Source organism: Papaver somniferum, chromosome 7 (genome assembly GCF_003573695.1).
Source record: "Papaver somniferum cultivar HN1 chromosome 7, ASM357369v1, whole genome shotgun sequence".
NCBI classification, from domain to species: domain Eukaryota; kingdom Viridiplantae; phylum Streptophyta; class Magnoliopsida; order Ranunculales; family Papaveraceae; genus Papaver; species Papaver somniferum.
Genome location: NC_039364.1, coordinates 34,238,940 through 34,251,369, shown reverse-complemented (window position 1 = coordinate 34,251,369; position 12,430 = coordinate 34,238,940). Strand labels below are relative to the sequence as shown.

Sequence of the window (12,430 nt, the reverse complement as noted above, 5' to 3'; positions counted from 1 at the left end):
TTGACACTTTTTCTCAGTTTTAATCAAGGGTCGAATACTCAAATCTTATTACCATAGTTACATTTTAGAAAAGATCAAGATTAACCATTACAGGAAGAGAAAGTACAGACACATTATTTATACACTGAGATATAGTCAGTGTTTACAGGACCGCAAGCACAAATATAACACGTTTAACAAATCCTGTAAAACTCTAACAGACGGATGAGTTGATGCGGTTGCACTCTAACAGTTACACTACACAGACAAGAAGTAAACCGAGTGTAAGAACGAAAACAGAGAGTCTATATACTTGTGTGTTACTAGTTCTCATCAAAGCAGAAGTCTCATCAAGCAGAAGGCATTGAATTGTTGTTGTTTTGGTCTCTGTCCCTGGTCAATTTTGCTTGTATAAGTCTGTCCAAGATAGCGGGCTCCAGCGTGGTCGAGTCTAGACACCTCTCAGTTGTTGTTTTGGTCTCTGCCCCTGGTCAATTTCGCTTGTATAAGTCTGTCCAAGATAGCAGGCTCCAGCGGGGTCGAGTCCAGACACCTCTCAGCTGTGGCAACAGTTACCTACAAATGTAACATCCACAACAATGAAGAAAAGCATTTAGCAGAACTTTCTACAAAGCTCATGTACGATTTATATCAAGTTTTTCACCTCATCCAATAGGAAGTCAATGGCAGCTTCATCTTCAGCAATTTCTTTTAAAGGGGTTCTTAGGAACTGAATATCCAATTGAATTTGCTGAAATCCACTGCGGTTGAAAGATTGGAGCCTGACAAATTCCTGGAAGCTCTTGAGGCAAAGTTTCACCATAGTTGACACAACTGATTCCTGGAAACATAATGAAAATAGAAGTCAACTGCTTTGCTTCACCTTTTACATGCACATTGTCACAGAAATCACTAGTTACCTGTGTATATTCGACTTTTGTGAAAATTTCCATCTTTTGTTTGAACAACTTCGCAAGATGGGTCTCTAGAAGTTGGCTCCTTGCCCGTTGGGCATTTGATCGCACATTTTTATCTTCACGTATTGGATTACTACGGGACGAAGCAGTGCTCCCATTGCTGTCAGACCGACGATGTTTTCTGGCGTGCCCTCTAGGTAAAATCTGTTTTACTTCATTCCTTATGGCTTCCAGCTAAACACATGGATGGGAAAGAAAGATTGTCAATGCACTTTGAGCTAAAATAGGAAGCATGAAGGAATCAAGAAGCTCAGATGATAATCAACACACGAGATAAAGTAAGCATCCAAGTGATGACTATGAGATTGAGAGCTTCCTATTGGTGGAAAATAAAATGGCCATACCTCTTGAAGAAGTAAATCAACGAACATATGAACTTCTCTGGGTTCCTTGTGCTGCAGTAAGTTTAATCAGAAAGGTCAGCAAAGCAAATTCACGGATCTATTAGTGTCACACAATACAACGCATGGAGGAATAAATAAAAGAAACTACTGACCTTGATCCAGTTGGGTGTTGTAAACCTCTTTCTGAGAAGAACAGATATCTTCTGAGTTTTCATATTGATGTACTGCAGAGAGAAAGATTCGACAAGGCATTCTCAGGTGAGTTTAGATGTACCCTCGTGAGGCACTGGATGAACTTACTAAAATATACTAATAAGAACTATCACTAGTTACACATACAACAAGGAGTCAAGGACACATGTGGAGGCTTTAGCAGGTACATAATAAAATTAAGACTTTGTATCGTGTGTGTATCTTGTGTTTTTTTATCTTTAATAAATTTGGCTTTTCTTTTTTCATTAGCACACATATCAAAAACATAATTAAGCTTTACTATGTGTAAAAGTATGTGACACCTACAGACGGAAAAGTACTGCATGGTCATTAAATCTTCCTAAGCTAATACTGCGAACCGCTACAGTCACAAAGCCCACTTAATGTTCCACCATCTTCAAATAAATTTATGTCATTCTGCGACCCTACATCAATATATTTTCTAGCACAATAGCGGAATAAAAAATTCTGAAGGCAACAATACTCCATCTGTACACATGACTTGAGCCAAAATCCACAAGCTATAAAAATAACTAAATGAAAATATCCACATACTAGATGGAGAAACTTTTCGCCCGCTGCCCGAAATGTGCGACAGATCTCTCCAGGAACAAATGCAGGTCCATTCTCATTATCGTGAACCCCTCCACCAGAAAAAGAGGCAGCTATTTCCTAATAAATGGAAGATGGAATTTTTTAATAAAACAGGTGATGAGACTACAGGTCTACAACTATTATTTACCATTAGCATTAGAAAAACAAATAAGCAAAAGAAAACATCAACAACTCCTTACCTCAGTAATTCTAGGAATGGCGCTTTGCTCTATGAAAACAGCAAGTTGGGCCAACACAAGAACAAGCCCGGCAAGAACTTTCTCCCCCTTCGTCGCGTCTACTGAATCTTGATCTTCGGTAGTTGGAATACTTCCTCCCGAAATAAGAAGGAAGTAATCATCAAGTGACTTGAAGAATTGTTGGAAACCATCTTGTACCCAATCGACGATTGAGTCTCTCAACTTCACTAATATCTCTAGGTTATCATCAAGAAGCTGGCGAAATCCCTAGAATAAACAAGACACATAGCCATTTAATTTGCTAAGCAGATAAATATGTGAAATAATATGCTCCATATTTATAAGTAAGGTGCTGGATTGTTACCAGTAGGACTTCCATGCTGCCCTGAATCACAACCCTTTTACTTCCATCCAGGGCAACCTGCAAGCAATCCTCCTCTATCCCTACCTTTGGCTTGGCATGTACTCTCATGAGGGCCTCTGCCATTTTGAACAACTCTAACTCAGAACATGGGAATGCATAGATGGATAACATATAAACAAACTTGGACTGAGAATGAAAATTTACAAAGAGACTATGAATCATGTGACTTTGTTGATTTAAATCTTTAAAATAGTGGCATCTCTGTCAAACAACATTTCTCACATAACAAAAGTAGTTCTAAAAGAACTAGTTACAAAAACTGGGAACCGCATGGAAACTCCTTAATATGAACATTAGGTTGGAAAAACCAAACTTTTCATTGCTTTGCTTACGAAGACATTCCACGCCTACATATTAGTTGTTTTAGGACTAAAGAACAATAGGGATTTAGGTGAAATCCACTTGTCAAATTAACTATGTCTAGATTCGCGTGTGTTGCTCGTAGTTTTAAGGAATGGAAATAAATGTCGTCACTTTTGTTTTACAGAGGTAAAATTGGAAAATTTTCTGGGTATGAGAAGGAGATGCCTTGCGGAAGTACTTCTCAGGCACATTATAATAATAGAAATGTAAGTCTAGAATAATTTATCATTATAGCTAGAACAAGAGTCACCTGAGACGTCTTGTAGAAGATGGGAGAATGCGCATCTCACATATTGCCTCGTTACATCTCTGGCAACCTAAAATCATTATAATTGTGTTATCAAGACAAATCAAGAGGTATATGTATAAGTTTATCAAATACTATAAGATTGTGTTTTCAATTTTAAAGTAAAAAGAACATTGCAATTTGGAATTCCAACTAACATCAAAACAGAGATCGGACTGGAAGGACATGCATTGGACATTAACATCAAAAACAAACTTCTAAGATCAATTAGGGGGGAACTACTTCTTAGATTGTGAAGCTCGATAATCATCACCAGATACCACCAATGTAAACATATAGAAAGATGGTAGTAGACCTCAAGAGAATATAATGGGAGAGCAGCCTCGGGCAAGACTTCATCCATCACCGCAATATCCATCCAAATAACTCCTGCAATCATCCATTGCAATAACTTATGAATTAACATAGAGATCTGCGTATCCATGACACCTAGTTTTTCAAAATTCTGCCATGTCTATGCATAGTGACTCTGGTACTCGTGTTGGACATGAGTGACCAATAGACATGGCGACAGCTCTACTAGCCATTAAACTTTGCCAGTTTACCAAATTTGTGTATAAAGCTTGAAAGATATGGAAGAAAAGACACGGTTGCCTATTTCTTCGCTATTAACCTGGAATCCTGGAACCAACTAAGGCTAACAAGCATATATAAGCTGTCAGCTAGCATGTTTTTCTGTTAGGCTTCCATATCTACTATGAGGGGTTGTTGTAGAACATTCCACTAATAGGCTATAGCCTAGCACCATCAGCCTTTTACTTGATGATTTCCCCCTTCTTAACCAGACAGTGTCTTGCCTGATAATAAGTGAACTCCCAAAAAGCTCATCATACATAAACATTTGCTTTATTGGCCCACGGGACAGCATTAGAGTCCACTAGAGCTTTCAAGGTTTTAATTGAAATTTCTTGTTTATGACTGTGGGAACTGGGAATATTGGATAGATGAGCAGAGGAAAAGCTAAAAGATCACTCAATACAGCCTCTCACATAAAGAAAAAATGTATCACCAACAGCGTCAATAAACATGAATATCAAGATGGGTCGCCCGTGAAAGAGAAATAATCTGGTAAATGCAAAAAAAAAACTGTAATCGATGCATAAAACAGCAGACTTGTACCACTCATTTTTTACTACTTTTTCCTGTTAACTGCTGGTTAAATCCCAAGATAGTAATTTGTTTTCTGACTTAAATGAAGTCGCACTCATACTGGACAATAGTTACGTACAAACTCATGATGCAAAATTAATATATTAATTTAGTGTACTTGGATCAGAAATAAAAAGATAGAGTACTTACGGAGCATTTTCAATATATCTGACGGTGCAACCTTTTTTTTTATTCGGTTTTCAATGGTCTTCGAGTGCCTTTTCAAAGAAAAAATCAAGGTCAGAATCTCACAAGAAAAAGCATTCAGCTACAATAGTGACAAACAGATGAAACTTTAAGGTAATTTAAAAGAGAGGGAAAAGAAGAAGAATACCAGTTACATGTATACCTGCTAAACAATTCTCTTGCAAGCTGAGTGAGCTGCTCTTCTGACTCAGGAAATATTACCCGATAAGCACGAACAGCCTCTGCGAAGTCTTGTACCGTAGCCTAAGTAGGAGAATAAAGCTAAACTGTAAGATGGTTCATCATTCTGATGAAAAAAATTATGCTCATGGGTGATGGGATGCAAATAAAAGAAGGCTAGCAAGCAATCCATTACAGGTGCAAGTACTATGCAAAACTTGTGGAATGGCTTCAGCTTTAAGGCTGAATCAATAACAGAAATCATTCCCGAAATAGAAACAGAAAGCAGCTAATAGGAAAGGCTCGTTCTTGTTCATCTATAAATTTGTTCAGCATGTATTAAATTTCAACTTTAAGCCCATAAACAATTACTTCAATAAGCTTATCATATGGAGTTATGTAACCTTGGCCAAGATGCCACAACGCACTATAGGGATTTTAGTCTCCTGTGATTGGTGTTTTTACATCAAGAAATTGAGAATATAAGCCAGTTAAAGGTTAATGGTGACAGAATACCTAAGGGGAATTAAACAGTTAAGTGAAGAACTTGCAAAAATGTCCCAAACATGCTACTTATAGTTTATCTTGTTGTTCTGTTTGCTGGATGGTTTGGCCAACATCTTCCATTTATTGTTGTTTCCGTTCCTTTGATTAGCACTTAAAAAAGATCTCCTTTTGCTGGCAAAAGATTTTTTATTTGTTTTTTTGTAAACAAAAAAGACTCGCATAGAGCAAATGATACATAGGTCTGCACCATATAGGACACATGCATGGACGAACGACGGACTTACAGTCCGAATAGGCAAATTTTAATGTTCAAAAATCACGAGGTGAAGAGACAACAACAAGCTAATCATTCAGATCCCAAATCTACTATGAGTAAAGAGACAGAATTTAAAAACCTTTCCAACTTTTATCGGCTGCTCGGTATCCACTTCAGTAGTCTGCCCCGCAGTAGCTTCAAGCTGAAGGTCCCCCACGAAGTGCTGTAACTTTTCAAGTAGTCTTGTCCTTAAGCTGTCAACCTGCAAAAACAATAAATAATATCTCATAGTCAGCATTTGCCATCAGGTAATGAGATATGAAGAAAAAGGATACTGCATAGATAAAGAGACAGAAACTGCTTCCACTGGTAAGCAAGAATATATAGGCAGCTACAGAGTACAGACTCGAATTTCTTATTAGGATACCTATGTTTCTGAAATTTGTCAAAAATCTTGTTATCATAATTAATATTTTTTAGTAGCATACTGGGGAGGCACAGTAACTTATCAATATCATAAGTGTACCAAGGGGTGAATATATACATATAACAAGCAAAAAAAAAAAAAAAATTGTAGTTACCAACCGGAAAGTCCAATTGCTTAAGAAGTTGTACAGCTTCTGTTCTCGCTTCAATATGTTCAGAATCTGACATAAGCTTTGCCTGGTACAAACACACTAAGAATAGTTAACTCTAGATGTTGCAGCATTTGGATACAAAAGTTTCGCGCTTTCAAATCTAATTTATGATTGCAACCATCACGTACAGAAGGTTATTCATGATATATGATATAATATCACATTCAAGATTCCAATAAGTACAATTTCACAGGACCCAAACTTTATGTACCAAAACCTATCCAGTTCAAACCTAGCCTCTAGACGATGGGGTGCACATCCTGACAAAATCAGCTTGTGCTGGTACCTCCCCAACTCTTTCCAGCAATTAATCCTCTCCAAGTACATTTTCAGGTCTACAGAAATGCTAATTTAAAACAGGGAATATCCATAAAATAAGAGGGTTTAGAGGGATATGAAAGACAGGAGCGATAGGAAATCATGGTTAGACGAACCCAAAATAGAAAAATCATGAACTCTCAGCTTCGTGAAAGTGGATTGGAGTTTGAGGAAGCAATAGTAACAGTAGGTTTCTAAGGTGAGATTTCAAACTCTAACAAGCTGTCCATCATGAAAATGGCTGAAGAAGATGTTAAAATGGTCAGAGCATGGGCCAAGTGTTAAAGTTTGAGGGTTCTACAACTAGTTGTGGAGCTCAAACAAAAAAGCTGGTGGAGCACAAGAGAATATATTTTAATTTCTACATGTCAGTTTTGTCCTCCGCTGCCTACAACTTCAAAAGAAATGACTAGTTGCGCATATAAGTGTTAAAGAAACTGGTGGGGAATAAGAGGGTTCTGCAGGGAGTATATAGGAAAACAAGGAGGGACAGTATATGACTATCTATTTCCCATAATGTGCCCATATGGTGATTTTTTAGAAATTATATATAGAGCCAAAGCATAAGTATCATATTAAATTAAAGGAGAAAATTGTGTACCTGAAGATTCTTTATGATTGTACCCATTGCTTCCTCGGATGCTCTCTTGCAATCCTGGAAGGATGAGTCACCATATACCTAAAGAGTAGACACATAATTTCATATAAACGCCATTTATATTTTATTTAACAAAAGAAAACAACAAACAGTATACAGAAAACTGAGTAGAAGTATAAAACAGTGGAAGAGCCAGGTAGAGAAAATACCTTAAAAATTGGCATGGCTCCGGTATAAAACTTCACGGCATCAACATAAGCTTCTGATTTGATACATTTCCCAAGTCGAGTAGGAAGATCATATATAAACTGTTTTTTCAGAAAAGGATGAAAGCTGTGGTGAATATACATGGGTAACATATTTTACGCTCATAAATTCTTGAGAATATTCTCTCCATCCAATCAAGAGTTTGTTTGATATTATACTTGACTAACCATTTACATTTCCTTTATGCACGTACTCAATTTTGTTCATGCCGCAGATATCAATAGAACTCTAGCACCAACACAGCTAGAAGAGGTAAAAGGCTTAAAGCATCGTCAAAGGATCTGTTCAACTACTATTCCAAACCACCCTAATCATATGACTATTTCATTCCAATTAACATCACCTAGCTTGTTTCGTCTGCTTACACTCAAGGTCTTATTTTCATAAACAAATCCACTATATGCACGCTGTCCTATTTCATATGAATCAATCTTGTTCTAATAATATAGTTGGTTCATTGTATTCACTGATTCTCTGTAGTACCTACCACTCAAAAAGTGTGATTAGGTACATTTGATACCTGAACTTTTCGAAGAAGATTGCGCGTCCGATGCAATTTCTCAATGTGTTCTCTCTTTTCGAAAAGAGATGTATTGACCACGTCACTTTTAGATTGCACAGACACGATCTGCGATACGAGCAAGTAATTAGTTAATGCTTTCCTAATAAACCCCAATCACATAAATTGTGAAATGAAAGATATATACACCTTATCGAGAAGCTGCTCCATGTTGACCTCCATTCCGACAATGTTATTTTTCATCCTGCAGAAAAAAAAAATTAAGTCGTTTGAGTTCATGTAACAAAGCTACTTGTAAACCTAACTATGACAGTGTCTCATCAATACTGAAACAGCATGAGATGAGAATCTAAACACACGTGACTCACTGTTTACATCACGCACTTGACAGAAAGAACTAGCAAGTGCTTCAAATTTGGTAAATGAGGGGTCTCAAGTTTGGTTGCAGTAGTCGTTACGGTATGAATTTCCATTTAACCATCTACTGGATGAGGGAAACGGTTATTCGCCTACTGGTTACACCTAGTTCAAAGATACCTAAGTATTTAAATACTTTTCACTGAAATAAAGAAAGCACTTGCGGTGCCCCTTGAATACATACAACTATACAAGAGAATAAAAATTAAAAAAAAAATCACATATACGAGGTCTACGACCTTGGTTGAGCAGTATCTTCACTGCTCAACAAAGGACAAGAGCTTTCCACCATTTTAATTAGCATGACACCATTAAAAGTGACTAATACACTAATTACAATAGGAGTAACTCTTATCTGTATCTCTAACTAAGAATTTGAAAATATGGTACTTGGATTGTTTATCTTCTGATTACATCACGTCCACAAGTAGGACTGGTCCAGCAAAATTCTTGAAACAAAAACCATGTTTGTGAGATTCCTCTACAACAATAACACTCAGGTCTAGTGTTATGTTAACTTGTTATGTCCAAACAACAATAAGAGCGGACGTGCAACCAAAGTAAAAAGTGATACCAATCCGCTGTATCTTTAATAAGACTGTAAGTGTGTCTCATCGTTCTGGCACAAGCATATGGTGTTAACCCTACTATACATGCTTGTATACTACATACCTTTTAATTGTTTCGGTGGCACTAATAAACTTGTTATAGTTTTCGTATACTAGCATTTGCAAATCGGTGTCAAGATTTTTTATTTCGGCAGCCATTTCAACATGTCTTTGAAGAAGTCCCTCCAGGTTTGATTTATGGATCTGCACACGGGCAATCAAAACTGAAAATCAATTGTACATTAAGACTTAAGAGACTACATGAGAAGGGTCTTGTAGCAGCACAGAGAAGTGGTGGAAGGATTCCATTAAAAATATTAGAGTTTCGTAAAATAGAGTTTGGAACCCATGCCTGATCTTGATCATTTCTTCCTAATTATTTTGATATTATTTTATAATCTTCAAACAAGAAATCAAATGTCCAAAATCATGGGAAGGTGCAAAGGCTTGCGTGCATTTTCTAGTCAACCAACTCATGGGATTTTAGAACACATCCCTAACAATTTCCCTAATTTGATCAGCAATCAATGAGACCTGCTAAAAGGTCTTCATCATTCTAGCTAGCCTACCTAATGCAAGCTATTACTTGCTGACTTCATTAGAACACCACATGGATTGAAACACATCAACCTTGACCGAATCGTAAACATTTCTGAGCGAAAAAGGTTTTGGTTTTGATGGAAATAGGAAGTTAAAGTTCCAGTGAAAAGGTATATTAAAACATAAGACACATGTGTGAGCCGTTACATGGCGCATCCCGAGCTTAACTTGTTTAGAAGCACTATTTGACTCTTTTATGTTTCCCAAAAAAAAAAGGAAAAAACAAACGATGTGCAGAAAAAATACATCCAGATCACCGAAGCAATCCGAACAGACTAGTAGACTGATTTAAAAGCCCGTAGAGTAACTGCAAACCACCTACAAGGTATCCTAGTCAGCTTGGAACTGAAAGTTGACCAATGCTATGAATGTGCACGCATATGACGCAAACTGGTAAAACTATATCTCTAGATGTAAGCTGGCTGGTCAGCGTAAGCGTGACAATCATACCGAGAGCTAATAATTGCAACTGTTGAAGAGACAAAGAAGCCGAGAAGGACGAGCAAATTATGAATATAGGAAGCGAGTCAATGGAAAAACAAATTCCTTTTGGTTTTGTATTTCCACAAATCTGTATCTTCACCCCGGTAAATCAAATTGAACCTCCATGTATTGTTCCTAATGTACTAATAATTATCCATTGTGGTTCTACAAATATCCTTTTATTCCCTTTGTAAAGTAACGCAAGTTCTAAAGAACAGCTTTTTCTTTGTCCTAACCGGCCACTTACGAGTAAAGGCTTCCTTCGAGATAGTTAAGGTCATTCAATTATAAAATTATTAAATTGACAAGAGTCATCACCCTTAATCTTAATATTCTAATGAATTCACTCCCACAGCCTTGACTGCAAAACCTTTCTGATCACTTATTAGACATGATTTCGTGAACTCTAGATTCTAGCTGAATTAACACTCAACATTCAATCCTAAATACTTTCTGAACTCATTTAAGACACTAAACTAAACACTCTCATAACACCTGTTACTTTGAGAAATTCTTGGTCATAATTAAACTACATTTGATCAAGTAAGCCATATTCCTTCTTGAAATACCATATGCACCAGCTTAACATTATTGGTTTACCTAAAATCTACCTATCTTTCATACTGGATATTGAAAATTAGACACTCAAACTAGTCCTCATTTGACAATTTCCTTAAAATAATAGTTTCAAACACATTACCAACTAATATACACTTAATCAGATCGCGATCTAAAACTTACAAACAAAAAAAAATTATGCCACAAACAAAAGCAAAACAATTTTAAGTGAACAAATTTGAAAGAGATGTATATACCAAAAGTTTCATGTATTGATCTGGATCAAAAGAAGGAGAATTAATAGATTCGAGTGAATTTTGTTTAGCAACAGCAGCAGCAGCACTAGCAGCCATTGTAGAAGATGAAGAAGAAAGATCAGGGGAGTAAAAGCTTGATAATAAATCTCTCATTCTCTTTGCTTTATCATCTAACGGTGGTACATCTTCGACCGCCATTTTCAGGAATCCTTTCTTTCTTTAACTTGCTCTCCTCTTCTTCTTCTGATTAGCAGATCGTTTCTCTTCTCTTTGTTGTTCTTGTTGTTCTTCTCAGATCTGAGCGAATTTGTTTGTCAGTGTAAGAAAATGAAAGTAAGTAGGTAGTGGGCCTTTTTGGGTACGTTGGGCGTCGGCTACGGCTTTGATGGGTGCCCCTTCGGCTAAGCCATCTTGTTTTTTCAGTCTCGTTGGCATGACCTTGGTCTTCAAGATGGCTTTCAGCACAGCTTCTTCTTTCTTTCTTTTTTCTAAGAGCAAGGATTAAAGGATAGACTGTTTTAGAGTCTGTCCCTTTCAAAATAAAAGAGAGTCAACGTGAAAGAGCGCAAATCTCACCGTGGGATAGAGGATTAATTAGGGCTGCACAATGGGTAGGGTGGGTAGGATATGGCCTATACCCGCCACCCTACCCGTTTACTGGCGGTTAAGAAAATCTTTACCCGTCATCCTACCCGCCAAATAATGGATAGGGTAGGATACGGTTAAAAAACTGGCGGGTAGGATAGGATTGGCGGGCAGGAGTAGGGTATGTGCACTCCTAGGTAGGGTGGGTAGGATATAGCATATACCCGCCACCCTACCCGTTTACTTGCGGTTAAGAAAATCTTTACCCGTCACCCTACCCGCCAAATAGTGGATAGGATGGATACGGTTAAAAAACTGACGGATAGGGTAGGGTTGGCGGGTATGGGTAGGGTATGTGCACCCCTAGGATTAATAGCCTATACGGCAAGCAAATGCCCGTTTGAGGAGAAAAAAAACAGAAGTCAAACAAACAATTAAACGAAATTTGGTGCTATTATGTACGGTTATTTAGGCATTTAACCTTGTAGTTTACACATGGCATAATGTTATTGGATAGAGAAAATAAATCACATGATATGAGGGATAGATTTACTTTCCAAAATTCTGTATAAATCACATATGGCAAACCAAAAGCCCTTAATTTCTTTCCCAACTTTATACGGCAGATTCAGTGCCGTTTTTCCTATATTATTTCACACGGAAAATTGTTAGTCGTATGGGGAACACTTTCACTCACTCGTTCAAATGAAAGAGTGGGTGATTGAGTTTGGGGTGAAAGGGGGTTTCCCTCTACCCATAGTAGGACCTAATTTGATCAACTCTTTCATTTCGAAAGAGACTCTCAACCCCCATAGTCCTTGCTCTAACAGGAAAGGAATTAGATTGATTGAGAAAGGATTACATCTGTTTTTCCTCTTGGAGACATGATGATATCCAAGACG

At 37.3% G+C, this 12,430-nt stretch overlaps 1 protein-coding gene across 1 annotated transcript; it reads right to left on the bottom strand.

The window, feature by feature from the left end:
- Positions 1–13: 13 nt before the first annotated feature.
- Positions 14–11,274, bottom strand: LOC113296941 (vacuolar protein sorting-associated protein 51 homolog). Its single transcript, XM_026545314.1, has 20 exons — positions 10,944–11,274; positions 9,110–9,249; positions 8,210–8,264; positions 8,021–8,128; positions 7,443–7,541; positions 7,237–7,314; positions 6,265–6,342; positions 5,819–5,941; positions 4,900–5,000; positions 4,701–4,768; positions 3,697–3,770; positions 3,345–3,411; positions 2,672–2,787; positions 2,308–2,574; positions 2,069–2,185; positions 1,453–1,524; positions 1,301–1,351; positions 900–1,130; positions 644–820; positions 14–555 (listed from the first exon to the last, which is right to left on the bottom strand). The coding sequence occupies exons 1-20, from the start codon at positions 11,139–11,141 to the stop codon at positions 442–444; spliced, it is 2,334 nt and encodes a 777-aa protein (XP_026401099.1). The 5' UTR covers positions 11,142–11,274; the 3' UTR covers positions 14–441.
- Positions 11,275–12,430: the final 1,156 nt, after the last annotated feature.